The sequence below is a fragment of the Pan troglodytes genome, chromosome 5 (genome assembly GCF_028858775.2).
Source record: "Pan troglodytes isolate AG18354 chromosome 5, NHGRI_mPanTro3-v2.0_pri, whole genome shotgun sequence".
Lineage (NCBI taxonomy): Eukaryota > Metazoa > Chordata > Mammalia > Primates > Hominidae > Pan > Pan troglodytes.
In genome coordinates, this window is record NC_072403.2 from 63,239,302 (window position 1) to 63,255,563 (window position 16,262).

General features: G+C 36.8%; 1 protein-coding gene across 6 annotated transcripts in view; it reads left to right on the plus strand.

The window, feature by feature from the left end:
* Positions 1 to 16,262, plus strand: part of PRIM2 (DNA primase subunit 2) — a 328,903-nt gene that overhangs the window by 55,851 nt on the left and 256,790 nt on the right. For all 6 annotated transcript variants that reach the window (XM_054686809.2, XM_054686810.2, XM_054686812.2 and 3 more), the window contains 2 exons: positions 7,042 to 7,137; positions 9,172 to 9,309. In XM_054686809.2, coding sequence (XP_054542784.1) covers positions 7,042 to 7,137; positions 9,172 to 9,309 — 234 coding nt within the window. The remainder of the gene's footprint in view (positions 1 to 7,041; positions 7,138 to 9,171; positions 9,310 to 16,262) is intronic.

Sequence of the window (16,262 nt, forward strand, 5' to 3'; positions counted from 1 at the left end):
TGATGCACTCCCTCCTCTCACCTCCCACCCTCCAAAAGGCCCAGTGTGTGTTTTTCTCCACCAAGTGTCCATGTGTTTTTATCATTCAGCTCCCACTTATAAATGAGAACATGTGGTATTTGGTTTTCTGTTGCTGTGTTAGTTTGTTAAGTATAATGGCCTCTAGCTCCATCCATGTCCCTGCAAAGGACATGAGCTCATTCCTTCTTAAGGCTGCATAGTATTCTGTGGTGTATATGTACCACATTTTCTTTATCCAGTCTATCATTAATGGGCATTTGGGTTGATTCCATGTCTTTGCTATTGTGAATAGTGCTGCAGTGAACATAGGTGTGCATGTATCTTTATAATAAAATAATAAAATGATTTATATTCCTTTGGGTGTATACCCGGTAATGGGATTGCTGGCTTCAATGGTATTTCTGCCTCTAGGTCTTTGAGGAATCCCCACACTGTCTTCCACAATGGTTGAACTAATTTACTCTTCCACCAGCAGTGTAAAAGCATTCCTTTTTCTCCACAACCTTGCCAGCATCTGTTGTTTTTTGACTTTTTAGTAGTAGCCATTCTGACTGGTGTGAGATGGTACCTCATTGTGGTTTTGATTGCATTTGTCTAATGATCACTGACATTGTTTTTTTTTTCATATGTTTGTTGGCCACATGTATGTCTTCTTTTGAGAAGGGTCTGTTCGTGTCCTTTGCCCACTTTTTAATGTTTTTTTTTTTTTTCTTGTAAATTTGAGTTCCTTATAGATACTGGATATTAGACCTTTGTCAGATGTATAGATTGCAAAAATTTTCTCCCATTCTTTAGATTGTCTGTTTACTCTGTTGATAGTTTCTTTTGCTGTGCAGAAGCTCTTTAGTTTAATTGGATCCCATGTGTCAATTTTTGCTTTTGTTTCAATTGTTTTTGGTGTTTTCATCATGAAATCTTTGCCTGTGCTTATGTCCTGATTGGTAATGCCAATTCTGGGGTTTTCATAGTTTTAGTTTTACATTTTCATAGTTTCATAGTTTTCATAGTTTTAGGTTTTACATTTAAGTATTTAATCCATCTTGAGTTGATTTTTGTATATGGTATAAGGAAGGGGTCCAGTTTCGATTTTGTATGTATGGCTAGCCAGTTCTCACAGCACCATTTATTATATAGGGGAATTTTTCCCTGTTGCTTGTTTTTGTTAGGTTTGTTGATGATCAAGTGTTGTAGGCATGCAGTCTTACTTCTGGTTTCTCTAATCTGTTCCATTGGTCTATGTGCCTGTTTTTATACCAGTGCCATGCTCTTTTGGTTACTGTAGCCCTGTAGTATAGTTTGAAATAGGGTAGTGTGATGCCACGCTTTGTTCTTTTTGCCTAGGGTTGTCTTGGTTATTTGGGCTCCTTTTTGGTTCCATATGAATTTTAAAATAGTTTTAAAAAAATTCTGTGAAGAATGTCAGTGGTAGTTTGATGGGATTAGCATTGAATCTATAAATTGCATCAGACAGTATGGACATTTTCGTGATACTGATTCTTTCTATCCATGAGCATGGAATATTTTTCCATTTGTTTGTGTCATCTCTGATTTCTTTGAACAGTGGTTTGTAGTTCTCCTTGAAGAGGTCCTTTACTTCCTTTGTTAGCTGTATTCCTAGGAATTTTATTCTTTTTGTGGCAATTGTAAATGGGATTGCCTTCTTGATTTGGCTCTTGGCTTGGCTATTGTTGGTGTATAGGAATGCTATTTATTTATTTATTTATTTATTTTTTGAGACAGAGTCTTGCTCTGTTGCCCAGGCTGGACTGCAGTGGTGCGATCTCAGCTCACTACAACCTCCACCTCCCAGGTTCAAGTGATCTTCCTGCCTCAGCCCACTGAGTAGCTGGGATTACAGGTGTGTGCCACCATGTCCGGCTAATTTTTGTATTTTTAGCAGAGACGGGGTTTCGCCGTGTTGGGCAGTCATGAACTCCTGACCTGAGGTGGTTCACCTGCCTCAGCCTCCCAAATTGCTGGTATTGCAGGTATGAGCCACCTCACTCAGCTGGAATGCTAGTGATTTTTGCATGTTAGTTTAGTATCTTGAGACTTTGCTGAAGTTGCTTATTAGCTTAAGAAGCTTTTGGGCTGAGACAATGGGGTTTTCTAGGTATAGGATGATGTCATCTGTAAACAAAGATAGTTTGACTTTCTCTCCTCCTATTTGAATACTCTTTATTTTTTTCTCTTGCCTGATTGCCTTAGCAGGAACTTTCAAGACTATGTTGAATAGGGGTGGTGAGAAAGGGCAACCTTGTCTTGTGCGGGTTTTCAGGGGGAATGTTTCCAGCTTTTGCCCATTCAGTATGATATTGGCTGTGGGTTTGTCATATATGGCTCTTATTATTTTGAGGTATGTTCCTTCAATACCCAGTTTATTGAGAGTTTTTAACATGAAGGGATGTTGAATTTTATTGAAGGCTTTTTCTGCATCTATTGAGATAATCATATGGTTTTTATCTTTAGTTCTGTTTATGTGATGAATCACATTTATTGATTTGTGTATGTTGAACCAACCTTGCATCCTGGAGATGAAGCCAAGTTGATCATGGTGGATAAGCTTTTTGATGTGCTGCTGGATTCAGTTTACAAGTATTTTGTTGAGGATTTTTGCATCAGTGTTCATCAAGGATATTGGCCTGATGTTTTCTTTTTTTTTGTTGTATTTCCGCCAGATTTTGGTATAAGGATGATGCTGACCCTTCCTTTGTTGCCCAGTCTAGAGGGTAGTGGTGTGATCATAGCTCACTGTAGCCTTAAACTCCTGGGCTCAAGAGATCTTCCTGCCTCAGCCTTTTTTTTTTTTTTTTTAAATTAGCTGTGTGTAATGGTGTGTGTCTGTAGTCCCATCTCAGCTGGGACTACTAGGTACTCACCATCACACCCAGCTAATTAAAAAAATTTTTTTTTAGGTTGGGTATAATGGTTTATGCCTGTAATCTTAGCCTATTGGGAGGCCAAGGTGGGAGAATCACTTGATTCTAGGGATTTGAGACTAGCCTGGGTAACATAGTAAGACCGTGTCTCTATAAAAAATTTAAAAAATGGCCAGGCATGGTGGCTCACATCTGTAATTCTAACACTTTGAGAGGGCAAGGGAGTAGGATCCCTTGAGCCCAGGAGTTTGAGACCAGCCTGAGCAACATAGGGAGATCCCATCTCTATAAGAAAAAATATAATATTAAAAAAATTTAAGAATAATTAGCTGGGCATGGTGGTTTGTGCCTGTAGTCCCAATTACTCAGAAAGTTCAATTACTCAGTGAGCCGTGATCATACCATTGCATTCCAGCCTGGGTGAACAAACAAGACCCTGTTAGAGATGGGGGTCTCACTTAGTCGCCCAGGCTAGTCTCAAACTCCTGGCCTCAAGCGATCCAACCACCTCAGCCTCCCAAGTAGCTGGGATTACAGATGCCAACTCCCATGCCTGGCCATTTGTATATTTTAACCATTCTAATTGTCATGTAGTGGTATGTCATTGAGGTTTCCATTATGGTTTCAAACCCTGATGACTAAGGAGGTTGAGCATCTTTTAATACATTTTTTGGCTCTTTGAGTTTTCTCATTTGTAAAGTGCCTGTTAATGTCTTTTGCTAATTTTTCTATTGGATTGACTCTTTTTTTTGTTATTTCTGTTCTGGCTGTTCTTGGCCCTTTGCATGTTCATGTACATTTTAGAACCAGAACGTCCACACACAGAGGCATACACAAAAGCTATTACGATTTTGTTTGGGATTGTGTTGAATCTATAGGTTAATTTGAAGAGATTTAAAACATTTACAATATTAAGTTTTCTGGTTGATGTTTAGGGTATCTCTGTTAATTAATTTTTCTCCAGTTTCTCTAAGGTTTTATATTTTTGTTGGTGAAGGCCTTGCACATATTTTGTTGGATTTATTCCTAGATCCTTGATAGTTTTAATTCTGTTGTAAATTGTAGCTTAAAAAATTCCCTTACTGAATTTTGTTGCTGGCATATAGAAATACAATTAGTTTTTCTATATTTTTTATTTTTTGAGACGGAGTCTCGCCTTGTCGCCCAGGCTGGAGTGCAGTGGCACAATCTTGGCTCACCGCAACTTCCACCTTCCAGGTTCAAGCAATTCTTCTTCCCCACCCTCCTGAGTAGCTGGGATTACAGGCGTGCACCACCATGCCCAGCTAATTTTTTTTTTTTGGTGTCTTTAGTAGAGATGGGGTTTCACCATGTTGGCCAGGCTGGTCTCAAACTCCTGACCTCATGATCCACCAGCCTCAGCCTCCTGAAGTGCTGGGATTACAGGTGTGAGTCACCGCACCCTGCCGGTTTTTCTATATTTGAATCCAGAAACCTGAATCAATTAGGCCAATAGTTTTAATAATTTGTCGTGGATTCTTCTGGATTTTCTAAGTATACTAAATCATATAATCTGCAAATAGAGTTTTAGTTCTTCTTTTTCAATCTTGATACTTTTTTGTTCTTACCTATGTTGTTTTTATTCATGGAGTCTCATTTCCTGGTGTGCTTTGTTACTGTTGTATGCTGGAGATTGTGTTTCGAAAGTTATTTGTGGAGTATATTGAAGCTTAGGAGGATTATATCTTTCTAGAAGGGTTTTCATTTGTTTTTTTTTTTCATTGGCCTGGGGTCATTGCTGGTCCAGGACAATTTTAATTTAAATCTGGGATCTGAGATCTCAGAACCACTAGATAAGTTGAAAATGGGTTGTAGATCCATGTGAAGGCTGATAAGGTTCTGGTTCATCCTCAAGTAATTGTTCACAGCTACAGGAATTTCAGGGGTTTCTTCCTGACTCCATTGAGTTTTAAATTTCTGTGCCTAAATTTTTTTTGTCTATTTCTAGAAATTTTTTTTCTTTTTCCTTTTTTTCCTTATATAGGCCTAATCATCTCTGAAATGTCATTTCTTACATTCATCTAAATGTGTGTTTGGAACCTGTTTAATAAAACACAGGTTTCATTTAGTGATATAAAACAACACATCACGAAGGTTTTGTGCACATTGCTTGATTTTAGGTCTAAGGGCTGGATGTTTGTATGTTCCTGTAAGGGCTCAATGGGCTCAGAAATGTCATTTCTTAGATTCTACAAACTGTGTGTTTGGAACCTTGTTAATGAAAACCCAGGTTCCATTCAGTGATGTAAAACGGCACATCAGAAAGCTTTTTCTTCTTCTTCTTCTTTTTTTTTTTTTTGATAAGGGTTTGCTGTGTCACCCAGACTGGAGTGCAGTAATGTGATTATGGCTTACTGCAGCCTCTAACTCCTGGGCTCAAGCGATCCTCCCACCTTAGCCTCCCAAGTAGCTGAGATAACAAGTGTATACCACCATACCTGGCTAATGTTTTAATTTTTTTTTTTTGTAGAGATGGGGTCTCACCGTGTTGCCCAGGCTGGTCTCAAACTCCTGGACTCAAGTGATCCTCCCGCCTTGGCCTCCAAAAGTGCTGGGATTATAGACGTGAGCCACCGTGCCCAGCCTTTTGCTTTAAAAAAAAAAATCACTTTTTATAGTTTCCACTTCATACAGCTTGTGCTTGTCTTTTATTTCTGTACACATGGTAGCATAGTTATTATCTGTAAACTTTGTGAATTCTTCCCTGTTGTTTTTGTTCGTGAAGTATAGTTTTATTCTATACCTTGTTATAAAATACAACATGCTTGACATTGTATTTGGAAATGTATTTGTAGGAATACTTTGAGGTGTAATGTGAAGGTTCCTCCAGAGAGGATTTGAGTTTGCTTTTGCGAGGTGCCTGGGCATTTGAATCAGGTACCGCCTTAAAACAAGTTCAAGGCTTGGGATTCCCTGATATCCTACATCATTTGAGCAGGAAGGTCTCTCGTCAGATATCCCACTTTGTGTGGGCCTGACTTTGTATATTAACTTTCTGTGCTGTAAAGATGTTTTAAAAATTTTATCAGTGTTTTGTTTTGTTTTGTTTTCTCTAGGAGGTTGACCTAAATAATATAGCCTGTTTTACTGAAACAGCAAGTTCTACTGCAGTTTGTTTAACTAGATACATGTTGGACATTTAGTTTTTTTCTTTATTATTATAAATAACACTGTAATAAAGAAACGTTTTTATTTGTGTGCTTGTCCTGTTATTTACTTGTGATTAATCTGAAAATAAAATAGTTACAATCTGCGTTTTTAAAGGCTATTTGATATATATTATCAAAGTATGGTACACAAAGATTGTCCTAACACTGTGTATTCTAAATCTTTTTAACTTTTACCATTTTGATAGATGGAAAATAGTACACATTATTATTTTAATTTAGCATTTATTATTTTTACTTATATAACTATTGGCTGTTCATGTTTTACTACTTTTGGGTTATGAAAGCTTACATACTGCCAACTAGGGGCTTACTGAGGCTAACTCACACATCAGATGATGTAAATATTTCCCTCAGTTTGTCACTTATATTTCATCTTCATTTACAAAAATATATATATGTTTTGGTATAGAAGTTTAACGCTTGTACTAATCAGATCTATCAATTTTTTATAAAGCCATAATCAGTCTGAGATAATAAATTTATAGTTGTTCCTAGAAAAACTAGTGTTTTAAGTTTGGAATTGTCTTATGTGGCTAGAAAATTGAGAAATAGTCAAACCACTCTAACCTCAATTAGGATATTTTAATATGTTAACATAACTCAAATTAGGATAATGCTCATTTTTAGTCTATATTAACCTGAGTTTTTGTGATAAGTTTTTTCCTTTTTCTCATTAAAATATTTTCTCTTTGTCTGCTACTGTTCTTTTGATGTATACCTTCAGAAATTGGCAGGGTTGAAATTTGAAAGAATATTCAATTTAGGTTTTTTTCTGTATTTTGCCTTCACTAATGATAGTGATTCAGATATCATGTTAGAAATGATTTGAGATATCAAGGTTTTAAAATTTTTAATAAAAGTAAACAGTATTCATTAAAACAGGAAATCATTTTATTGAAACTGAATGAGGACTTCAAATTTTTGTAACAGCTTAAAATATGTTTTTTTAGATAAGTGATGAAGAGAAGACTCTTCGAGAACAGGAGATTGTTGCCTCATCACCAAGTTTAAGTGGACTTAAGTTGGGGTTTGAGTCCATTTATAAGGTATGTAAACATGTAAAATACTTCCTAGGTTTTGTTAAATATGTCGCATTGAGCTTTATATACATATTTAATTAATCCATTTTTATAGCCTCTCATCACCACAGCTACTCTGTCTTCTGCACAGATACTGTCCTCATTGCACTAATGGTGTGCCAATGTTCTCTCCTGGGCTGTCTCCTTCCACAGACGCATTCCCAACCCTGCTTGGACTCTGACCTCCCATTACAGGCTGTTTTCCTAATGGAATACCCTCCTTGCATTGTTTGGGTTCTTACACCCTGCACTGGGCTATCCCCTGCCAGGAAACCCTCATCACCCATTTGGCCCAACACTCTGTTTGGATTGCTGCCTTGCGTGGAAGCCCCCCTTCGCTTCTCTTGACCTCTGACATCGTGGTGTCTCGCCTCATGGTCTCTCTGTGATTCCACTGGGCTCTGACATTGTAAGCCTACGTTTTTTCCTATGGGAATGCCCTCCTTAACCTACTCAGATTCCATCATCCTGTGCTTGGCCACCTCAGTTTCCCCTCCCCACTCAGTTCAGATAACTACTTCACATGAACCCTTCCAGAAGGGGAAGAGGGAAGAGTTTAAATTCATTTTACAATTTGATAACTGCAACCCCACAATTTCCTTTGAAAAGAATGTGCTAGTTATTATGAGTGAGTGCCAGTAGTTTAAAGTCCTGCCCCATTCCAGCTTCTTCGTTTCGACTGTTGGGCCATCATTCAGTCAGCCTTTCAAGCCTAGAGTGTGGTGATCAATATTTATTTCTCTTACACCACACATTTCCAGTTACTCTGCCTTCACATCATCTTTTGCTTCTACTTGGGCATTTTTGTTTCCACTGTGACCACCTTAATAAGCTAGAATCATGAAATACTATGGCTAAAGAATCCCTAAGGGTCAGTTAGCCTCTCTTCCTCCCCTCTCTCAGCTTTACAGATCTGGCTGCTGAGATTTAGAGGCATTCATTAAATTCACCAAATAAGTCTAGTCAGTATCAGAGCTTGGACTAGAACTCATGTTTCTTCCCTATATTATTGCAGTAAACCCTCTTACCTGCTCATCTAATATGTCCTATGTAAGCTATCTATTTGGTGCAGTATCACACAATTTACCCTGTAGGTCTGTTTGACTTTCTGTGTGTGCCCATGAGGGCAGGGACTGTGTTGCAGTTGTAGAAATAGGTAAATTAATTGAAAGTTGTTAAAAAGCACATGATCTGTTTATAGTGTGAGATGTCGTTGGATATACAGAAAATTGTATGCATTTATATTTAATTCTTCCTTAAAACTTGAATGAATAGGCAATTTGGGAATCATTTTTCACCTAATTTTTTAATCTCTTTTTTAAAAAAGAAAAACTCTATTGGAGAGTAAGAATGATTTTTACAGTTTACTAATATCATACTTCGCTCATCTCTTAGAATTTTAAGATTGTTCATAGGGTTTAAAAATCTAAGATTTTTAAAAATAAATTCTTGGGGCAAATACTTCTTTTAATAGCAAAACTGAATGCTTATTATTTCCATTTCTTAGCACTGAGATTAGCTTTCTCAATATATTTCTCTGGAGTGAGAATGGAAACATACATGAAGAAATTAGAATTTACTTACAAGTAATTTTCAGCTCTGAATATATTGTTTACAAATTAGGATTCTCTCTGATGCAGAATACAAAGTGGGATATGTGAGGTGAATGCAACATGTGTAGAAGTCTTGAGTTAAGAGTTTGAAATCCTGGGGATTATGTTTTGTAAATTCAGAGGTTAAGGAATAAAAGTAAGCATTCCAACTTGGCCTTTTAGTGTTACTATTTTTCAAAACATCAACTGTGAAACGAACATATTTTTGTACTGCCACTGTTTGCTAATGCTGTTGAGTTTTAAGGAGGATAAATTAATCATTTTGATATTCTTTTGGCTCTGCTAGGACTAATGAATTTCTTTGTTTATACTTTATACATATGAAGACTTAGGAGGATTTCTTAATGACAGGTGCTGACTTATTTTGCCTGTTTCACTCTTAATTCAGATCCCTTTTGCTGATGCTCTGGATTTGTTTCGAGGAAGGAAAGTCTATTTGGAAGATGGCTTTGCTTACGTACCACTTAAGGACATTGTGGCAATCATCCTGAATGAATTTAGAGCCAAACTGTCCAAGGCTTTGGCAGTGAGTATTTTACTTTATTTCTGTATCTGACATGTTCACACTTTCAGTTATATATCCCTGGTAGTTTTATTCTGTGTTTCTCTAGGAAATAAGTTAATTCAGTTTTCATAATGATATTCAGATTACTTATGATGTTGTACTGTTAATCCCAAAACTCCTAAGTTTTTATTTGTTACTATCCATAGTTGGTTTTTAAGTTTTTTTTCTTGATCCTACTAATACCAATGCTGAGGGATTAATTTTGTGAGTAACCTCTGTGGGTTTCTTCATGGTCATGTCTTTTTTCCTTAGAAATAGACTTCGTATATGGCTCTTAACAATTAGTGTGGCCTGTGGTAGATATAACTCCTAGATTTCTGTTCTGAATTAGTATTTGGTATCAGTAGAAGACAATATAGAAGAAAATCTTAAGTACTAACACTGTGATATGCTAGTGCTGCAATGAGTAGCTCCATACTGGGTGAATTTGGAGGTAGCTGTGTTGAACAAATGACATGATCAGTGATTTTTAAGTAGTTTGTTGGAAGTGTGACTCTTAAGTGGTGGTATCTTAAAACTATACACATTTTTATATGTAAAACACGTATTTTACAGTTGTTGTCTCTTAATCTGAGTCAGTTTTTAATACTTTTTTTGTACCTAATGCAGAAGAAGACTTCAAAGGTTTGTGACATGGCTGTTTTAAACTGTACTGATTATAGTGTAAACATATGCCAAGCTTTCCTTCTGAGTTAAAAATTGTAGTATTTTCTGATATAAATAAATTTTTATTGACTCTCTGGGGTTACCTAAATATGTATAATTTAGCTATGTCAGCACTTGGGAAGACTAAAATACTAACTCTGTGTTTATTAAATGAAGGAATTTATGAGAACACCTAGCATAACAGGTATTTAGTAACTGTTAATATTCTTTCTCCATTCCTAATCCCGTTATTTCTTTATCCTCATGAAAGTTGATGCTTTTAAATTTTTTCTTTACTTGTCTGTCACTACCCTAGATTATATTCTAGTTACAGCTAAGAATAGTGTCTTTCACCACTGTGGAAGACACTGATACTTGTCTACTGTTTGGCCATTGCTCTTTTATTATTCTTAGTTTTATTCCCCCATATTCTCTCTGTTGACATTTTAGACCACACTTCTTTGTGTGAAATAGACAAATATTTTCCAGCATATTGGATAGTTTTAGCTGTCATCTATTAAATGCTGGTGGTGGACCCCAGTCTCCATGACAACCAAAAATATCACCATACATTTCAGAAAACTTCTGGCATGTTAATGCTACTATTAATCTGATCATAGTCATTTCCTTCTTACCAAATTTTTAATTTATGCCTGTGACAATGTAATTGTGGCTAAAAAGTATGAGTTCTTTGGGGGCTTCTGAAAAAAGTTTTTCTTGCTAAAAAAAAAAAAAAAAAAAAGGCATGTGGGATGAAGTAGTCTTTTTTCCCCCCTCTGGATATTGTTGTAACTGAATGTGATGCCTGGAACAGCTACAGCCATCTAGAGATGAGGCAGGTAACTTCGGGACAACCCAATTTGTTGCATAGACATGTAGAAAGATGGAAAGAATCTGAGTCCTTGTTGCTGTCGTTGAGTTGCTGAATTAACCTATTCTGGAACCACCAAACTTTTTATTACATGGGATAATGAAGTTTTAATTTTTAAAGGCACTAACTTAGGTACTCATATTTGAGTGGAATTCTCTTTCTCTAGTAGCAGAAAGCATCCTGGTACCTAGATCAGTGTCTGTGTTAGTTAGTATTTTCTTTTCTAGTTGCAGGTAACAGCCTATGCTACATTAACTAATAAATAGAATCTGTTAGCTCATAAAAGTGAGAAGTCTAGAAATAGTATGGACTTCAGACATAGCTTGCCGAATGTTTCACCCCTTTCTCTGAATATGTCTTTACCCTTATGTGTATGCCTTATCCTCAGTCTGGCTTTCTGATGGTTGCAAAAATAGTTACCATGGGATCAGGCTTTATTTCTATATAGCATACTATCTGAAAGAGTTTCTTTGTCCCTGGGCAGAAGTTTGAAATCAAGGTGTCAGCATGGCCATGCTTCCTCTGAAGGTGCTGGGGAAAGATCTATTCCACATCTGTCTTCTGGCTTCTGGTAGTTCTTTGACTTGTGGCAAGTCTTCAAATTAATGTTTATAAGTTACTACCATCTAACCTCCAGACCCCATTCAAGTCTTCACATGGCATTCACCCTGCATGTCCCAAATTCTGCTTTTTCTAAGGATATCAGTCATATTGGGGTATCATTTTTCTAAGGATATCAGTCACCTCTCAACTCCAATGTGACCTCATTGTAACTAACTACATCTGCAACAATCCTATTTCTAAATAAGGTCACATTCTGAGGTACTGGGGGTTAGTACCTCAACATATGATTTTCTTGGGACAGAGTTTAACCCATATCACATGTCTATCACTAGAGCAGCTATTGTGGTTTAAGGGATAGCCCAGCCTAAGATCATGTGTCTGCCCCTTTAGATGGGGGATCATGGGAGTTGAGAGTCAGTGTGTTCCTGAAACCACAATATCCCAAACAAAAATGGATGATTGTTAGGAATGGGGAGAGGTGAGAATGAAGATGGGGAGGCAGACAACAATTGTCTACTACCTAGAAAAGACACTGAATATGAATTAAATGTACAAAGTTTTTCACTTTGTAATTTCTTTCAAGCCAAGCTGCCCAGTGCCCAAAAACCTAACTATGAAAATGAATCTGAAATTCTTTTACTTTTGGGTTTAAAGCTACTTCTGATTTTGTGTATTGCAAAGTTTAAATAAATTTTTAATAAGTTTTGACTGTTTGTTTTATAAATTTGCCTTGAAAGCAACTTTAAAAATGTAAAAAAATTTTACATTTGCCACACATTTTTATTTTAGATAAGTCAAGATATTCTATGTATATTTGTGATTTATCATCCCAATATTCCAGTGTAGAAAGAAGGATATGTGGCAGATTTTTGAAAAATTTTACAATTTTTTAATACTTTCTGGGTAGAAGTGGGGGATCTATACTGAGAGAAAAGACAAAACTTGGGTTCCTAAGTTTGTAATAAATTCATTTCAGCCAACTGCACCTAAGCTTTCTACCTTGTTGTTAAGAAATAAGAGTATTTATGAACTTTGAATTCCATTCTTCTTCACTTCTTTCTACTCATTCTTCCCCTTCCAAACATGCTTTTTAAAAAATTAATACTTTAAAAAATTTTGAAATATCACAGACTTACAGAAAATTAAGTAGAAAATAGCAACTTTTTCTTTAAACCATTTGAGAATAAGTTCCCAGCCTGATGTCTTGGCACCCCCAATACTTGTTAGTGTTTATTTCCTTCAAACAGAACATTTTCCTGCATAACCACAATTCAACATCCAAATAAGAAAATTAATGTTTATAAGTTACTACCATCTAACCTCCAGACCCCATTCAAGTTTCACCAGTTGTCTCAATCACATCCCACAGGCAATTTTAATTCACATGTATTATTTAGTTGTCACGTCTCTTTAATCTCCTTCAGTCTGCAATAGATTCTTAGTTTCTCTTAGATTTTCATGGACTTTGTTACTTTTGAAGATTATCAGTAGTTATTTTGTATCTCTCAGTTTGGGTTTATCTGATGTTTCTGCCTAGATTCAAGTTAGACATTTTAAGTAGTACTGTAACAGAAGTTATGCTATGTTCTTTTCACTGCATTCTATCAGATTACATGATTTTGATTCAGCCCAATTCTGATTGACTTTATCAAAATTTATCCATTCTATTGTTGATAGGCATTTGGCTTTTGTTTTCTTTTTTTTTTGGTTATCACAAATACTGCTGCTCTGAACATTGTAGCACATATTTTGGAAAACATATTTCTGTTGGTTATGTGTTTAGGAATGGAATTGTAGGGTACTGAGTATATCTGTGTACAGCTTTAATGGATTTAGATTTACTTTAAATGGATTTATTCTGGCTGAGTGGGGTGGCTCACACCTGTAACCCTCGTCCTTTGGGAGGAGGAGGTGGGAGGATTGCTTGAGCTCAGGAGTTTGAGACCAGCCTGGGCAACATAGTGAGAATCAGTCTCTACTAAAAACAATAACAACAACAACAACAACAAACTAGCCAGTCGTGGTGGCATGTGCCCGTAGTCCCAGCTACTTGGGAGGCTGAGGTGGGGGGATCACTTGAGCCTGGGAGATCAAGGCTGCAATGAGCTATAATCATGCCATTGCACCCCAGCTTGGGCGACAGAGTGATACCCTGTCTCAAAAAAAAAAAAAAAAAAAAAAAAAAGAAAGAAAGAAAGAAAGAAAAGGATTTGTCCTGATTACAGGTGGGTTGTGGAGAGTTCTGGCCTTGGTGTCTTGGATTTAATAGAAGACAGACAGTGACTTGCTTTCTCTTGGGTGGTTCAGGGCCGAGCCTGGTTGAGAGGAGGTGCAGAGAACACTTTTTCTTATGTAGGAGAGTGGTGGGAGTTGTTGCCTGGGAGCCTGTCCTGACAGCTGTGGAAAGGAGCAGGAGGGAAGCGAAGGAGTTCATTTAGGGCTGTGGCGAAGTAGAAATCTAAACCTATTGCTATGGTCTCTTTATTACCGTCCTTTCCATTGAGGAAGGTTTTGACCTTGGAGTATGTAATTGAAAACTTTCAGCTTTATAAATGGAAATATTCTTGTAGGATAAGAAAAAGTACGCTGAAGTAGATTTTTTGAAAGGTATTTTGATGAGTGGTAGAGGATGAAATAAATGGTTCTGGGGGAAGTTGTAAATTGATGAGAGTTTTACCCCAGGTGACAACCGAAAGCTTATTCTTAACCTGTGACCATATGACTTTTATAATATGACTATCTAGCTTTTGAACATGGTTTAGGACTGATAAAAAATTGACATTACTTTTTCCTTTGATAGGAACTCTGTGGCCCTACTTCCTCTCAGAACCTTCCCTTAAGTCCCAAGATTGTGCTAAGTATATCTCCTTTGTGTTCCCACAGCATTCTGCACACGACCAAATTACGGTGAAATTATTCTCATTATGTGTTTTCCTCCTCAATTAAAATGTAAGTTCTTTGAGAGTGAGGGATTTCTCTTAATTCAAATTTTTATCTGGTATAGCATGTGGCACATAGGGTTAGTGGTCAGTAAAATTTTATTGAACTGACAGATACCAAATAATGATATAAACTTGCTTTTGTTCACAGTTTACTGTTTATACATACTGTTAATCCCACTATAAGTCACTGAGAGAGAAAGGGGTTATAATGTGCATTATATGGATGAGGAAAATGCAGCACAGAGAGGCCAAAGTAATTTGTCTAAGATTATGTTGGCTAATAATTGCTGGAGCCCTGACTTGATCTCAGGTTTTCTGATTGTAATTCTTAGGGTCTTTTGATGGTAACTGTGCCTTTGTCAGGAGTTGTATAACCAGGTGATTTGGGTCTTCAAACTCTGATAAAATATTCAAAGGTAAGTATATTAAGGTCCAGTCACAGAGCAGGCCCAAGGGGTGAATTTGGAGCTACGGTAGAATAGATAACCAGTTAGGAAAAAGAATGAGGGAAAGATAGATTTTTTTTGCTTCATATGGCAATTTTAGAAGCTATAGCCAGTTCTTTTATTTAATGGTTTATTTTTAAATAACTTTTTATTTGTTCATCCATGCATAGGTTTGGGTACTAGAGATACTACTTAACAAATTAGATGAGATTTCTTCTCTTACAAAGCTTATATTCTAGTGGGAGACAGACAATTACTGAAGAAATAAACAATAACAATATTGTAAATGACATGAAGGAGCCAGCTGAACAAATATAGAGGAAACTGCATTCCAGGCAGGAAAAGTCACTAATGCAAAGGCCCCCAAAGGGAGGAATCTTGGCCTTTTTTTTAGAATCAAAAAGGCCAGTGTAGCTGGAGCATAGTGAGCTACGGTAGAGTGCTACCATGTGAGGCTGCAATGGCTAGGTGTAGACTCTGTGAGACTTTGAGGTAGAGTCCCAGGGTAAAGAGTTTGATTTTTTTTTAGCCTAATGTAGTTGAAAGACATTGGATGATTTTGAATAAGTGAGTGATATGATCTGATTTATGTTTTAAATAGATGACTGTGGCTGCTGCTTGAAAGCCATTTTGGAGGATAAAAAAGGAATGGAAGCGGGAGGACTAGTCTGGAAGTTTTCACATTAATCTAGATAGCGGCTTGAAATGGATTGGTTGTGGTGATATGACTGACAGAAGTCAGTGGATTTCAGTTAGTTTTTAAAGTATTATTGACATGGTGGATTGGTTGTGAGAGAAAGAGAAGAATCAGCATAATGATGATGACGATGAGAGCTTAAGCATAGTGAAAATTTAATATTTGCCAAGTGCTATTCTAAATGCTTTATATGAATTAATGCATTTAGTCTTTATGGTAACCCTATAAGGCAGGTACCATTATCACTCTCTGAGGCTTGTAGTATCTTTATACAGGTAGTGAGGAGCAGAAGCAGGATTTGAATCCATACAGTCTGGCATCAAGGTCTATGTTCTTGACCATTATATTACACTGCCTAGAATTTTGGCTTGAATAATTTATTAGGGGGTGATGCCTTTGCCAAGATGTAGAAGACTCCGAGAAAAATATGTAAAATAAAATAAAGAGTTCTATTCTGACCACGTTAAGTAGAAGGTGCTTATTGGTTACACAAATGGAGATGGCAAGTTTGAAGTTGGATTTCAGTGTCTAAATTTTTGGGGAGGAGAATGTGAAGCCATGAGACTCCAGGAAGAGTGTGGGATGTCAGTGGAGAAGAGAGGGGGCCCACAGCTGAGCTTGGTTTCCATACACTTCCACTTGATGTCATTAAGCAGAGAACATACTTCATTTGTTGTTAGAAAATGGGGCAGATCCTTAAATTGGAGCTGGATTTCTTTAAGGCAAAAATCTCTTTCTCCTTACACAGT